Source organism: Lissotriton vulgaris, chromosome 2_1, assembly GCF_964263255.1.
Source record: "Lissotriton vulgaris chromosome 2_1, aLisVul1.2, whole genome shotgun sequence".
NCBI classification, from domain to species: Eukaryota; Metazoa; Chordata; class Amphibia; order Caudata; family Salamandridae; genus Lissotriton; species Lissotriton vulgaris.
The window spans coordinates 680,520,572-680,537,375 of record NC_141687.1 but is presented as its reverse complement, the minus strand read 5'-3'; the positions used below and the strand labels follow the sequence as shown (position 1 = coordinate 680,537,375).

General features: G+C 41.3%; 1 protein-coding gene across 2 annotated transcripts in view; it reads right to left on the bottom strand.

The window, feature by feature from the left end:
* The window catches only part of SPON1 (spondin 1), a 1,234,287-nt gene that overhangs the window by 44,211 nt on the left and 1,173,272 nt on the right, over positions 1–16,804 (bottom strand). For both annotated transcript variants that reach the window (XM_086955876.1, XM_086955877.1), the window contains exon 14: positions 12,827–12,991. In XM_086955876.1, coding sequence (XP_086812002.1) covers positions 12,827–12,991 — 165 coding nt within the window. The remainder of the gene's footprint in view (positions 1–12,826; positions 12,992–16,804) is intronic.

The window sequence follows — 16,804 nt, the reverse complement described above, 5'->3', positions numbered from 1 at the left end:
TTATCATTAAAGTTTGAAACTCAGTAGCTTTGGTTCTCTTGCTGAACCGTTTTAGGTCTTTGTCTTCTTTCATTGATACTTGGCCTGGGCAAAATTCAAATCACGGCTGCGTAATTCACACATTTTTACGTTACGCTTGTATGACAAATTCCTGAAACCACTTCATTAAGTCACTTCACGTAGTTATGGGCCATTTGGAGCATCAATTTATTGCAAACGTATAGGAACAGCAGAACATGAGGAGCTGTGGTTTGAAGTGATTTTGGGGTGTGTTGCACAATTTGTTTAGCACAAAATGCATCAGTATGTCAAAAATAGATGCAGGGATACACTTCTCTAAAAAAATAGTGAAAAATGGCAGATTTACATTTTGCGTAACTATACTTATTTTTGCTTTCATTTCACGTATTATGCAAAAGCAAATTACCAAATTTCACACATCACTAAATTGAAACATCCCACATTAGACCAAACCAATGACTTCCTCCACTTCATTAAACTACTTTCAATGCATTACTTCCAACATAATTTTTATTGCTCATTTAGGATTTTTATTAACTATGGGCCAGATGTAGGTTGCCAGTTACATGGTAAATACCGAATTCCTGTGTACATGCACATCTGTGCATGTACAACTGTGCCATGTGGCACACATACATGCCCTAAGGGCATGTATGTGTGTCACATTGCACACAAGCCAGAATCAGGGGTGCAACAGGGTGTCAAAGTGACACCCTGTCCCTATTGTAAATTATTGGGTCCATGCTGGATCAGCTTCTTGGTAGCAGAGGATGGTTTAATTATTGATTAATTAGGTAATGGTTATTGAATATTCTCTATATACATTAACGTAAAGAGTTAGTGTTTTCGTTCATATGTTGTCCAGAAGTACAGGTACAAGAGGTGCCTTTGGAATCCCTGGAAGAAATTGGAAGAGTGTGGTAAAGAAAACACACTGCAGAAGTACTTTGTCTGTTGTGATAATACTGAAAAGCTAGGTAGGGCTTTCGGTATTATGTTTAGGGAAATTTCTGTGTGAAAGAAGAAAGTTTGTAATAGTGAAGGGTCACCATCTTTGAAACCCTGGAAAGGAAAGCCGAGAACAGTAACAGGACAACCCTCTTTGTATGTCAAGAGGCCCTCTTATGATACCTTGATGCGATCTGGAGAGGAGTAGATAGGTTATTCTGGAGCTTGACAGAGAAGCAAGATAATGCTGGTCATTATTGCTTGCAATGTAAGAAAATCTCTTTGAAAAGTGAAGACTATCTCTTTATTTAGTGGAAAAGACGAAGTAGCATTGTCATTTTATGTTGTTACTAACAGAATTTTGTTAAAGAAAATTTTAGAAAAATATCACTGTGAACCTTTGTAGAGGGAGGTTTGAGTAGCAGGAGTCATACTGACGTAACGAGGTGCTGCGCTGGTATTGGAGAATACTGTGTAAACAAGCAAGGCTTGGGTCCTTAACAGCCTGGACTGGACCACTAAACTGATAGAAAACAAACAAGGTGTCCAGGAAGACTGCTATAACTAAGTCTAAAGGAACCGCAGACCAACACTTCAGCTTAGTTTGAATTTTGCACACAGACATTCTAAATTGAGTGTCCAGGTCTAAGAAATTATTTGGTTACACAATGTCTTCCAACAATCATTTTAAGACACAATCAACATAAATACATACAACACAACACCTTTGTGAAAAAATAAAAGAAGATACTTAAGTACATTAATGATACAGCGAAAAAATAAACAAGCCTAAGGCACTTGACTAGTCCTAAATTCAGAATTTGGCACCGGGGCGGACATTGTGTAACCTAATAATGGGTTGCCCTTTCTAAGACATGTACAATTAATTTTGAATGTGTTTGTGCAAAATTCAAACTAAGCTGAATAAAGCTGGTGAACTTTAGAATTGTTGGTCTAAGGTTCCTTTAGACTTAGGTATAACGATATTGGAGAACACAGGGAGTGTGTATCAGATTGTATATGAAGGGTAAGTAACAGGAGTAATACTGACGTCACAAAGCGCCACGCTGGCATTGGTCAGACAGCGGGGGTGAGTGGAGTGTTGATTGGGCGACTAGTGTGAGATGCGCTGACATTGGACAAGACTGAAAATACATTGTTTATTGAGATTGGTTAGTTGGTGTAAGATGCGCTAGGATAGGATAAAAATTGACGACTGCAAAAAGGAAAAATATGGACAGGTTTTGGTATTTTGATCGAGTAGTAAGTCACAAATAGAAATAGTCTGAAGATGGGTTTGTGGAAGAAACTAAAGAATCTTTTTAATAAAGACAGACCGATTCTGACAAGAGAGGGAATTCCTATTATGCCCCCGAAAACACCAGCATCTTATATGATGATGGAGCGAGGCTATCATACGTGTGTATGGCTAGAAAACATAATGAAATATACAAAGGATAATGGAGCATTAGCCTTTCCTGAGTTTAGTATGTCTAACATAAGGACTCTACAAAATTTGAGTGACAAAATGAATTTCTTGGAGCCAAATCCAAGACTCACACATTATGAAGCATTGGAAGAGTGGGAAGCAGAAGCATTTGAGAAAGAGAAGGATAGAGGAGGTTGAAGGAATAGGAGATTTTTCGCATGTTACCCATTAGAGATGCGAGAGGATCACATGAAAAGATGGAGATAAGCTAACATTTTTGAATGGTTATACCCAGTTTTGAGTAGAGAGTCAAACAGGAGCTAAATGTTAGGAAAAATTATAAAATCTGGAGAAGTCTAGGGAGGGTTTGGATGAAAGTGGTGATGAATTATTAGAAGAAATGATGATAAAAAGAGCTCTGCCTTATGAAGAAAATTCAGTGGGGTTGCCGCCAAGTATCCGCAAACAGTAAATGTAACCCCATTAACACCTCAAGTCACTGAATTAGCAAAACAAATAAGAGAGAGTGAAGTAAGTCTGTTGAATAAGGTTAGAATGGAACAAGTACAGAAACTGAATCAACTGAATTTGAATGCGGGAGCCCTGACAGTACCCGTGGACTATTGATCCAGTAGTCCCATTATTTGGGGAGAATTTAAAATTACAGAAAATACATACCTTAGCAGTCCCAAGAAGTAGTGTGAGGAGTAACATAGTGAACAATGAGCATCAAAGGGGACCAAATAATACTTTGTTGGATCTACCAGTTGGAGATCTTATACCTGAAACCCCAAGAAGAAGTACTTAATTAGAACTGAGGAAATTAGGTCAAATAATAACTCTAATAGCTGGGAGTTTAACAGGTCCCTCCCCAGAAGAGCTCAGCAATTGGGCAAAGAAGTTAACTAAATCTCCAGTTAGATGTTGTGTGTTGTAATTTACGAGGAGCATGACCCACGAACGCACCCAGCTTACTTAGGAGATGCCAAAGGGTGAAATCAACTGTGTGCTTTTGGAAGGGATTAAAAAATTGATTATTTCATTTTTTGATCGTGCTCGTGAAATGGAGTTTTAAACAGACTTTTCAAAAAAACGAAGCATTGTGCTACGAGGAATACTCACCTGGCTGCCCTGAATGCACTATTCCACACCAACAACAGTGCACCACTTCAAAGGTATGAACCTAAACGGTTGATATTTATTACTATGAGAACTTCCTGTTTGCATATTAACAGCATAAGTGATGCACTTTGGGAGTTGTATTATTTACATGCAGCCACGTGACTCTACAAACTTTAAAAGCACCACAGGAGCACAATGACGCCTTGAACGTCATGTCTCCCACCTGTGAGCAATGCCAGGAGGCCAAAACATTAGTAAACTGGGAGAATGCAGTGGTGCTGTAAAGACTGAATAAAGCAACCTTCACCTGTGTTGGGCCTCGGTTTCGTTGCTACAAATATGATGGGCTGCTCCATGCTCATTTTTTAGAGGCTGCCCTGAAGGGTCGGGGGCTCCGGTAACTGGAGATGTTGTGTGTTATATATATATATATATATATATATATATATATATATATGTAGCTCCAAATATCCTACAGGTATAGCCTGTAATAGATTGCAGCACTCGTAGGGGTGGTTTCTCAAAGGTGTTTATTCGGAAACCTTCAGCACATCAACAAGACCCGTTTCGGCATATAGCCTTCGTCAATTGTATAACAGTTGGCGTGGTGGCCATTGCACTTATTTCAACATTACAGAGTACACGTTCATGGACATCAACATAGGATTAACACCTTGACGTTAAAGTGCCACCATATTGTAACGTGCTTTTAACCAGCGTTATATAATGTTATGGAACTCGGTTAAGCCATCGTGTCATGTATATACACCAAAGTCTTACACAAAAATAAAATCTTATTCTGACTCATTTCATTGTTGCCCTGAATGGGCATAACCCACAATCAATCGTCCCACAACATTCTAATATCTCATAATCTCGCCCTGAATGGGCTTAAACTATCCAAAATTCGACTCCACATATTCAAATATCTTATTGCGTCCGTTGAGACTTATTCATATTTTAAATATATATATATAGATCATTTGTTGACTAATTCATCAAGTCATATAATTACATTCCACAAGTTCATTAAATGGCATTGGTTTCTATAATCCATTAAACCTGACATTCAATAATTCCAAGATATACTTCATCATAAACGAAGATCCCAAAGTACCAGAGGAAACAATATGTTCAGTAGCTCAGAACATTTACTGAAATCACTATCTCAAATGTACAGCCAACTCTTCATGCATATTCAGGCCATTTGGCATCTTTCTTTGCAGATCTAATATGTACCTGGACTCAAGAAGGCTAAATCTTTGTAATCGGTCACCCCCTCTCACATCTCATAGGAACACTATCCAGGCACAAGTACGACAACAGGTCCCTGTTGCGTCCATGAGCCTTATCAAAGTGCCTTGCTACGGGGTATGATTCATCTACATTCTTAATGGCTCGCATATGCTCCAATATACGAATTTTGACCAGATGAGTCGTGTTCCCAATATATCTCTTGCCACACGGACAGGTCAAACAGTAGATGACATATGGTGTGGTACAGGTCAGAAATTTCTGTATTCTTTTGGGTGTCTTTAGGCCTGGAACTTTGTAAGTCAGGGATCGCTTACTGAATTTACACGCTTTACAGCGTCCGCATGGAAAGAAGCCATTTAATGGTTCCAAAGAAGGTTTGACGGAATGTCCCTCATGATGAATATGCACCAGGTGATCCTTCAAAGCCCTAGCTTTACTAAAAGTGATCAGGGGGTTGGATGGTAAATCAACTTTAATGATGTTAGCTGTTAAAAGGATATTCCAACTTTTTCTCAAGATCCGTCTAAGGTCCCCTGCATTGTTAGAGAAGGGGGTGATAAATCTGAAAGCACCACCTTCTGACTCCTTGCTTTGAGTTTTGAGCAGTTCATCTCTCTGTATCTTGTTCACCTTTTGGAGTGCTTGCGTTAGTATACCATCTTTGTAACCTCTGGCTTTAAACCTAGACAAACTTTGCTTCGTAGCCTTTTGAAATTCTTGCTCACATGAGTTGTTCCTTTTAAGTCTTAACAGCTCTCCGTACGGGATGCTGTTGACTAACTTTTTGGGATGGCTGCTAGTGGCATACAATGTAGAGTTCCCTGCGGTTGATTTCTGAAAGAGTTTAGTATGGATTTTGCCTTCCTCTATGTACACCGTAAGGTCTAAATAGTTAACCTCTCTAATGCTTATTTCGCCTGAAAATTTTAGGTTCACATCATTGTTATTTAAAACATCAATGTACATAGTTGCCATTTCAACAGGGCTGTCCATTATTATAAACAAATTGTCTATATAACGATACCACCCCTTGATTCTGCAATTCCACTCTTGATTGTCTTGTGACCATGCCACCCACTCCTCCCACCATCCCATGAAGAGATTCGCGAAACTGGGGGCGGAGCAGTTGCCCATCGCCACGCCTGACATTTGTCTATACAGTTGTTTCCCAAACAAAAATATGTTGTTGTTCAGGCAAAAAAAACCTTAAGAATTCCCACAGCATCTTATTGTGTTCGTAATACCGCATAGATCTCTGTTCCAAGAAACTCTCTATCGCTCTCAAGCCATCCTCGTGTGCAATACATGTATATAAGCTATTTATGTCTAGTACCATCATACAATAGCTTTCTTTCCATACAATGTTATTCAAACAATTAAGGAAATGTTTTGTGTCTTTCAGGTAGGATTTCAGTGTTACAACGTGAGGGAAGAGAAAAGAGTCAATATACATTGATAAATGTTCTGTTAGACTCCCTTGTGAGGCCACAATCGGTCTTCCCGGTGGGTTCAGCTTGTCCTTATGAACCTTAGGTAGGTAATAAAACGTCGGTGTGGTAGGGCTTAGGCATCTCAAAAACAAGTACTCATCAGAATTCAGCATATCCAGTTTATACCATTTTGAAATCATATCATGATAATCCGTTATGCTTTGATTATATATTCTGTCATTGATTTTCATATAAGTTTTTATGTCTTCCAATTGTCGTAGGGCTTCTGCTTTATATTGTACTTTTGTCAGCAACACAATATTACCCCCCTTATCTGAGGGTTTACAGACCAAGGAGGAATCTTCGCACAATGTTCTTAAGGCTTCTTGTTGGTTTTTTGAAAAATTATTTTCTTTATTCTTATATTTGTTGTCATTTCTCAGACGCATCAGATCTTTAACCTCTGCATCCGCAAAGGTGTCTATCACATCTGTGCCCATAATTGGCATGAAGCTCGAAGTAGGTTTAAAAGTGCTGGCACCTCCTTTCTGTTGCACTTCCATATTTTCCAATATTTGTGTATTCCCTATGTCCAATATTACACCTTCATTCACCTCCATTCTTAATTCCTCGAATGCTCTTGCACCCGCTAAGTCTTTGCATCTCATAGTCCCTCCTGCCGTTCTATCCACAGACGTGGGTTTGTTAGGTGGGGGTTTCATTTTAAAGAATTTATGCAGTTTTAGTTTGCGGGTAAACTTAAACAACTTATTCTTGTCTGGGCATATTCCAAGTTCTTTTGTGGGCAAAAGGACAGACCGAGTTTCAAAATCGATTCTTCTTCCAAGGTTAAAACGTTGGGTGTCAAATTGACTATAGTCAAGTTATCTTCCACATTTAAGTCTTCTTCTTGTAGAAGTTTTTGCTGCGGGTCACGGGTGGCGAGCCTACGATGTTTCTTGCCGCCGCTCCCCCGCCTCGTCTTCCTCTTCCTCCTCGTTTCTCCGAGGGTTTGCCCCTGCCGCCCTGCAGTTGCTGTTTCCGCATTATTTTGAACTCCTTGTGAAAAGGTGAAGGGTCTACCTGGCCATTCTCACTCGACAGCTCATCACCCGTCACCTCAGACTCAGATGTTTCCGGTACTGTTGGTGCTGGGCCCGTTGTCTTTTTTCTAAGTTCTTTTCTGGGATTATCATATTTCTTAGCAAATGTTAATACTCTGCCCATGCTATAATCCCGTTCGACCCTCTCAAATTTTTCTTCCTTCCATTGTTTGATTTTCTGTTCGTAAGTTTTTAGACGTTTTTTCATTAATTCTCGTTTTTCCTCTATTTTGCTTTGATCTTCTTCCTTTAGTAATTTATCCTCCAGTTCTTTAATGAGGACCAGGGCTTTATCGCGGTCACTCCAGGTGAAACGCACTAGGATTACTAAACTCCCTTTACAGGACTGGGCTGTGTGTTCTGCCCATGCATCCACAAGTAGCGGATCCGGGTTTTCGTATGCCGGTATGGTGTATATCCTGAGGCCTCTTGGTACTCGGTCCACCTCTATATAGTTTTGTAAAGAGGTCGCCTCCCACCATTTCCTTATCTCACATTCATATAAACGTTCCAATTTCGCCAGTTTGGAGTTTAAATCTGTTGCGCCTCCGCTAGCCTGTCCCTGTTTGTCTTTTTGTATATCATTTTGTTTTTTCTTATTTTTGAACATTCCCAACTCGGCCTCACGCCGTTCCGTTTCACAAAACATTCTTATATATATATTATACAAAGCTTCTCATAACACAAAGGGTGACAACGCTGTGTTCTGGCAAACAGAAACTTTATTGGAGTCGACTGGTAGGACGTGTTTCGCCTGTCCAGCAGGCTTGTTCACCAACGGCTTGCCCGTTTCAATTATCCATTTTAAAAACAGAGTTCACGTCATGTCACATGACTGAACTACACAAAGAGTGCATTAGACAAAAGACTCATAGTTTCTCACATCCGTATACCTCAAACTCCTTTGCGATTCGAATTAATACAAAAACATGTCATATAAATTTCATTTGTGCATGATTCACTTGCTGAATCAGAAAACACCTTTCAAAATAAAAAGCATTCTATCTTTAAACTCATTGCCCGATCATAAATATAAAAGCCTTTAACATAGTTGGCACTCTACTAATGAGCTGCACTACAGGTGTTGATGAAATACATAGTGACAATCATCTATAGGGCAAGATGAAATGCATGAATAAAGGGCAGGAAGACACAGGTTAGAACACCCGTTTAAGCATAATGAATTAAACCCAAGTGGGTTAGCATATTTCATCTGAAATCATTTCGCACCTATATTGACATGTACACTGATTCTGCCCAAGTGGGCTTATAACCAAAGATGCTTAATTCTACTCTCTTGCCACCCATCCTTATTACCTTGTGAAAAAATATAATAAAGTTAAAAACGGTGCAGTGAAGTCGCCAACGCTATAGCCTATTTACATTTAAGGCTCAACAACGCTGTAATTATTCTAGATGTGTGATTAAATCTTCTTCAATATTCAATCCCGAAGGAAATATTGTATTTAATTCCAGAATGTAACAGGACTCCAATTTTCGCAACTATTTTTCCCTGTTACCACCTCGAATATTTGGTGGGACACAATCTATTACAAAATACACAAGGCCTTGTGTATTCTTGTTGTGATGTGACTCAAAGTGACGCGCAACGGGGTAAGGTCTATCCCCATTGCGAATCGCTCTCAGGTGCTGTAGCACTTTTTTATGGACTGGATGGATAGGCTGCCCACTGTCCAAGGATGCTTGATTCCGGTCCAGGGAAGACATGGCTTGGCAGTTCGGGCTGGACTGTTCCCATGAGGCACAGGGTCAAGGCTGATTTGCATATGGCCATGTCTGAACTGGGGTGGTGTGGTGAGCAAAAAAAACGTTGGATTTAGGCCCAGATCTCTGTACTGGGGTGAATGTATGACATTGTTCTGCATTCTGTCCATCAATTGTTGTTTTTGCATTTGTCACCCACGTACCTCAGGCCACAAGGGCACTGGAGGACGTAGACAGCAAAGTCCGTCTTACACTTGAGCAGATGCCCCGATGGCCGCGTGGCATGAGAGCCTCCTCCCCTCCCCCGGTACTAACATCAATCGGCTGGGGTGAGTGAAACGACCTATGCCCCCTAGTCAGTTTCCACCCAAAACGATGGGGGGATCGGACCTGGCCCGGGTGGGTGCCGAATGAAGGCGGGCGCTCTTGGAACCAGTGAGCGTGGCAGACCTCTGAACCCAGCTGAACTTGTGTGCGAGGCAGCGGGGTGCAGCTCAGCTCAGTCCATCAAGAAAGTGCGTGGCAACAGGGGTTCCAGGAGTACACCCTCCGTGCCCCCTGACTCTAAGATGGCGGGAGCAACACCCCTGTGAGTAGATCTCTTATGAAGTAGCACGGGAGGTGCCAGTTGACGGGGAGGTTTTAAGCAGGAGTCCCGAGGTCCATAAAGGAAGCAGCGTGGGAGTCAGATGTGAGGAGAATCCAGAGCTGCAATGTGCGCCTGACCCTCAGATGGCCGCCACTGGGGACATTTGAATGGGGGAAGCTACCACCTTCTCACGCTAAACAAGCCCGAAGGTGCACAACAAGGCCTTCAGCGAGAAAGCACTACGAAGCATAGAAGTCGGCTGGGACACTCCAAGATTATCAGCACTCTATATTGGGGGCATAGTGAGACCTGCTTTATTCAAAGTATAGGTCAGGCCAGGGCCCGAAATGGCTCCAAGATCAAATCTACAACTGTCGCTATAGGGGGCTATAGAGGTCTAAATTCTGATGAGTATCAGGCCTCTTCAGCTTCACCCCCACCAGGAGGTTTAAGGGCAAAAACGATGGGTTGTCCTACAATCTGCCGACCTTGGAATCTGTCCCTTCCACCTCTCCTCTCACCACTTTCGCCCTGGGTGACAAATGGAGAACCTAGCGGATGGCGGTTCCCAGTAACACAGGACCGGTGCCTGTCGATCGAACTTTGACGATGCCCCCTGGGCAGATACCATAACTGTTTGTACTTACCTCGGAGCCCGAGCAACCTTGGCCGATGCCCGGTGGAGCTGTCCTATGCAGCTATAGAGGAGTTTTTTGCTCTGTTCACCCCCTTGGCCGACACCTACCCAGCCGGACATCTGACATTGTTTTCCTTATCGCCCCATTGTGTTTCCTTCTCTCCCCCGCATCTCGTGTTTTTATTTTCTCCTATGTCCTTACTTGAAATCTGTAATTGATGTAACTGTGTAACCTGTAACGCTCTGATCCTCATGTAAAGCGTTCTGATACCTCCGGGTCTAGCCAGTGCTATATAAAAATTTGCAAATTAATAAAAATAACATAAAATACAAATAAACAGGTGAAATATCCTTTGATCTTTTTTACTCGCTTAGACAATCCCAAAGTGTATGACTGTGTATTTTTACCAAAGCCACACGCTTTGCACTTTGTACATTTAATGAACCCCTCTTTAGGTTTGAGCCAATTCGTGGCTTGCCTGCTAGATTGCCTTTTCTTGACCACATTGCTCACCAGAATTTGTCTAAAGGATCGTGCCCACCTAAACATGATTGCTGGCCTTTTCTGTACTACTTGTCCCAGAGCTGGATCATTCTGAATTAAATGCCAATGCTTAGCAAGAATGCTCCTAATTTGGCCATGTTGCCGACTATATGTGGTAATCATCCTTGCCTGATTATCACCAACACTTGGCCATTTGATTTTACTCTGGCTAGGATTAAAGAGAATTTCTTCTCTTTTCTTGGCTTTATTTGTGGCTGCTTGTATATTCGTCTCTGTATATCCTCTAGCTACAAACCTAGAGCTTCATTTTGCCAGTTCTTCATCTAGGACTGCCTTTTCACTGCAGTTCCGCATTGTCCTCAAACATTCCCCATATGGAATGCTTTTAATCAGATTCTGGGGATGGAAACTTGCTGCATGAAGCAGCGTATTTCCCGCTGTGGGCTTTCTATAAAGTTTTGTCTGCAGTTTGGAGTCTTTTACATAAATGGTTAGATCTAAGAAGAGTTAAGGTGGGTGGTTAACAGTGAAGATTTCATTACCACATTATTAATAAATGCCTGCTTTCTGATCTTTTAGTTAATGAACGAGTCTCCATTTTGGGTTAAGTTAGCCAACTGTGATGGATGAAACTTGCAGCTTGCATGAACCATGTGATGAGCGGCTGAAAACCCTGAACAAGCTGAAAGAGTATGACACAGTGAAGGACATGACGCTTGACGTGCAGCCAACTCCAGTGACTCTCTGTGAAAATCCACATGAATGTATTAAAATTTGTCCTTAATTAAATACTTTCACCTCATGAGAGAATAGGGATGAATACTGAATATGTGGGAACAAAAGTCTGACAATGGGGCTAGTCAAAGAAGTATGACTTAATGATAGGGTGATCATCCGCATCACTTTTTGACCAATCCCATAGCTAGAAAGGGTGATTTCAGCAACTTTAGTGGGATGGAATCTGTATGGTAAGGGTATAAAGAATAAGTGATTTAGGGGCTGGGTTTGAAGCGAGGGTGGCAGATGCGGCTGCTGCATTAGGCATGAGAGAAAGGGTGCGCTGCTGATTGTAGGTTCCAGAGAGGCCTAGCTGTTCCAGTCCCATCCTGATCTCGGAGTCTTTGATCCCTGACTCTTTATGTAGGGGTCCCCTGTCGCTACCTTGGCCCGGTGGTGGTTTTCCTCGTTCTAATTTCTTGGGGTGGTATCTTTGATATTTAGAAGCTATTATCCTAGATCATTAGTCTCTTCATCTATCCTTCCGAATTCAATATTGATTTATGCATATGTCTGATGTCTCTTTATCTACGCCCTCCATGCAACTTATGTTTCTTCAGATGGATTACTTGCAGATGCTTTAGTATGTATTTTCTCTCATGAGGTATTTTCTTTCCATTAATGCATTTTGAGTTAGGTACATTTTATTATTATGCAAACAAAGTGTTTGTGGTTATTTTAGTCTGTCAATGTTTTGAATAGCTGTTGCCTTCAATTTTTCAACTAATTGGTCCATCGACTAAGAAGATGGAAACTTGAACGATAGGATTTATTGAGAATAAGGAGAAATGTCAAATTAGCGAACTACTGAGCATGAAATGGTATTGAATTCGTAAACTTGACACCAGCGCAACAGGGACATGGGTGTATGTGTATGGGCCAAAATAGATGAAATAATTGAGTGTTCGCCCCTGTCCAAATCATTGTGTCCGCGCTGGATCAATCTTATTTGACTCCGTTCACCACGTATTTCTTGTATGTCTTCATAATGATAATTTAATTTTACATTTGTTGAATATTGAACATAGACAATATCGTTGTCCTTTCATAAACTAAACAAATAATGCACAGATACAGTGCATTGAAAGTAATTTACCACTAGACAAACTTAATTCGACCAGTTCAGTGATGGCACACTGTGTAAATCAGGATCAGTAATTGACCTTGTTCCATGTTCCATCCCTCATTTCCACCTGTGCCTGTGAGGAACTTCTCACACACACTCCCGCCCCCTTTCGTACAATACACCTGCTTTTTCGTGAAGAGCATGATTTCCTACTTACGGCACTCTGGAAGCATGCACCTCTCCACTTGTTCCAGCTCTTCATTGCAATCTCCGAGCTCCGCGGGGGATTTCAGCATCCTTTGCCTCGTCCTCATCCCCTTGCCACAAGTCACGCTGCAGTCACTCCATTCGGACCATGGGGACAGTACGCAAGGAATGGTATCTTAATAACAAAGGCAAAAATTTACATTTACATTTACAAAGTGAATTTGTGAGTGAAGAAGGAAACTAAATATAAAGGTGCAGAATCCTTTTGTGGTAAACAGAGAGCAGAAGTTCAAATCCTTCTTTAGAATATTTACATTAACCAATGTCATATAAGTAATTGCCAAGTTTCAAGCTTGAAGTATTCGAAAAGTTTTTGGGAAAGCATGAGTGGTGTTTCCTGGCAAAAAAGCTGCAGCTTCAAATTTCCTAAAGCAACTCATGAGAACTGCATACAGGTTTGCCTGTATGGCGCGCTTAGAGTGACATGGGCCTCAGTCATTTTTGAGTTTGATGACATGAATATCTTTGTAGCACAAGTCCCTCTATAGCACTCAAATACCCCATCATCGGGTTCAACCACTGAGTGACCTCCCAACCTTTGATGTTATGACTGCATAAAAGGGCTTGTGATATCACTTCCGCCTTCTATGATTTTAACAAATTTATGATAAAAAAGTAAAAATGGACATCCTGTATGTTCACCTTCATACCACAAGATTAAGAGAGCATACTCTTAATGTATTCTTCAATCTTTAATATTTGCCTCAGTAATTTCGATATATATATGTCTTATTTACTTTGAACATGTATATGTCTTATTGTCTTACAATTCTTACATGCATATATGGACATGTGAGTTACACTTATAATTAATCTGACTGAGCTGTAGACAAACATGGCTTATGTCAACAACAGTGAAATATGTGTCATCAGTTCAAAACATACTAAAATGTACAAAAAAGTGATGGATGGCAAGCTTGAATTGATCTCCGCCATTGGTAATTAAGCGGGCTGCATCCCAGTCCATCATTATTTTGCACACCATGGCACCTCAGATTGGACCCAGCCAGATCAGTCTTGACCGTTTGGCAATTGGAACAGTTCAGTCTGAACAGCCCAGCCAGGTCCTAATTGAACTGGAACATTGCAAGGATTGACGCATACGTCAGGAAACCTAACTTATTTGTCGATGAAAAAATGTCCCACTGCTGGAGTATGTCTGGAAACTGAAGCAAATCCTGCAATGTGTAATTTCACACGGGGCAATCCCAATGTGAAAAGGCCTAGGTCACCCCTTACGCCTGCTTCAAGAAGGCGTAAGAGTTTGAAGCAATAAGGTCATAGAAGAGTCACAGCTAAATCTCATAGATTTCATTGCAACACTTCTGCTGGCATTTTTTTTTGACAGAACGCCCATCCTGCATACATACTGTTGCAGGTATAATGTAGCACAGGGGTTTACAAAGTGAATATGAAGCAGTGTGGAACATTTTTTATGCCACTGCAGCATCACAAAAAGTGAAGCAAGAGCAGTGTAAGGGCCTCATAAACAAGGCCCAAAGTGACTATCTATGTACACTGAATGTTTAGGTATTCGGTGTTGCTGTTTGTGCTATGCATGCGGCTTAATGGTTTCATGGCTTTTATTGAATTTTAGCATGACTGCATTTTTGAAAAAGAAGCACTATACCAAGTAGAGTAGGCATGTTCAAATAAAAGTCAAGCTCTTTTAAGAAACCACTATCAGGGGAAAAAGGAGAAAAAACTGTTTAGAAAAATCAATATAGACAGCACTCTGGTTGAACAATATATGGGGATGGTAAAACGAAAAGTCATCCACGACAGATCCAACAGCTTTTCATGCCGACAGTTCCAGTAATTTTTTACTTTGCAGACGACTCTTAATCAGTGGTGGCTCCTCCTCAAAAGGCGTAGGAGCGTCACCCGACTCACTGCCTTGCAGCAGTGAAAGGAAGGAAAAATAAAATGGTAATAAATTGATGTTATCATTTTATTTGTTACTGCTGCAGCAGTATGGGGTGGAGGCTGCTCTGCTCACAGGGTAGGGGAGGAGTGGTGGCATACTGAAGTGTGCATAATGCTTTGTCCGGCCGTCACAGACTGGTCAACAAGTCATGTCACTTAGCATGCTCTCCACACAGGCTGCATTACAGCCTGGGTTGAGAACATGCCCCCAATCCCCATCTGAGCACCAAACTATGGTGCTCAGACCAATCGCAACGCTGCATTGCAGCATAGTGATTAATTTAGGGAAGCCTGGCTGCTTACTGTTCAGTGGAGGAAATATGACGTCGGATAGAGTGGCGTGGAGGTAGGTGTCTTTCTTTATTACTACCCCTACCCCCTCGCCCCCATATACTCCATTTCAATTGGGTGAACAGGCAGAAAGCTAGGAAGTGGTAATAAGGCAGGTTGATCATTAGATGGTATCCATTAGGAGGTAATAGGCAATTAACAGAATGGATCTCACAGCCTAGTGATGGCATTTGTATGAGTAAATGGATCTTATATATGCCAAGAATCTAATCAGTCTTGGTTCTGGCTGTTCTTCCTTGCTAGCAGCTAGCAGAGGGTATGACCTTTAGGTTGAATAATGTCTATGAGAGAGTGAGGAAGATATGATGTCTTATGATCATTGCTTGATGATCCCTTCCCCTCACCTCTAGGTCAAACCAATGGATGTATGGTGTGCTTTATGTATGAATTCTATGTAGGTTGAGGAGAGAAACGAAGCATTGATCAAAGTAGTATGAGGCTATGGAGGGTATAGCAATAGAGAAAACCCCAGACTGAGGTACAGCTAACATCTACACTAAATCATCCCTTTGGCATGTGTATTGATTGGTCTTCGTTCTCTCTACTTCAGCAACTGTGTGCTGTACTTTTGTCTGCAGCCTTTTTCTGTTTTGAAGTTTACAGGTTATGCACCGGAAAGTAGCCCATGAAAAGCAGTATGAAGGGTATAGGTTGTGCAGTGGCAGGATGAATAACATGATAAGATCCTACAGTGCTTCTTTCCATTTCCCAGCCTTCCTCCGTTCAAGGGTCCCTACGACATCTCAAATAGATGCAGGTTTCCATGGTCTGAACAATCTCCAATGAGTGACCTCATGTGTACTGCAGCTGGTGGAACAGGAGACACGGGGGCTAGCATCTCGCACCTCTGCAGGCTTCCTGGGTCCTCAAAGCAGCACATCAGTGAGTACACCGACTCTACAGCTAACAGAATATAAGAAGCCAGGATGCAGGGCTCCATGCCACACTCTGAAGAGATGCGCTCACCGACCGCCTTATCGGACACCCTTCCAGGCAATATAAGCAAAGCTCACAAATCAAAGATCATGGGCTTTCTAAGCAGCAATGGCGTTTTTCCATACATCAGAGAATTGCCACATGCATTAATGTGAATGTTAAATCGGCTAAGAAAGGTGCTAAGGAAAGCAGAATACTTAGTGAAGTAATTCAGAAATAATTTTACGATATTTAGGAAATATCGGAATTCATTATCAACTATATTTTTGGATTTAGCAAACAGGCTGTTTTTGTAATCAGCAAGTTGCACATGTTTGAAAAAAGTGGATTTTCTTGTTGAGAAACTTTAAAAAGCTTGTTTACATTTGTTGGGAATGTCTGATTAAAAATGCTCAACATTATAGAGGAGAGATAAGTAGTTTATTATTTTTTATTAAAAAGTGTGACTTTTTTCCAAACTTCTCAAATTTGGCCCTGATTACGATTTTAGGCAGATGCCTGATTTGGATGTGACCATCCACAGGGCGGTCGGAAACATCCATACTTCAATGGAAGCTTGGGATGCGGGCAGAATAGGCCTGAAGCAAAAGCTTTCATTGCAAAATGGATGTTTTTACACATCCCTGCACTGTGTGGCAGGCACCATGCGGTGCCTGTTGTGGCAGGCTGGGGCACGCTGGGGGGGTCTAAAATATGCTGCGCCACTTTACATTTA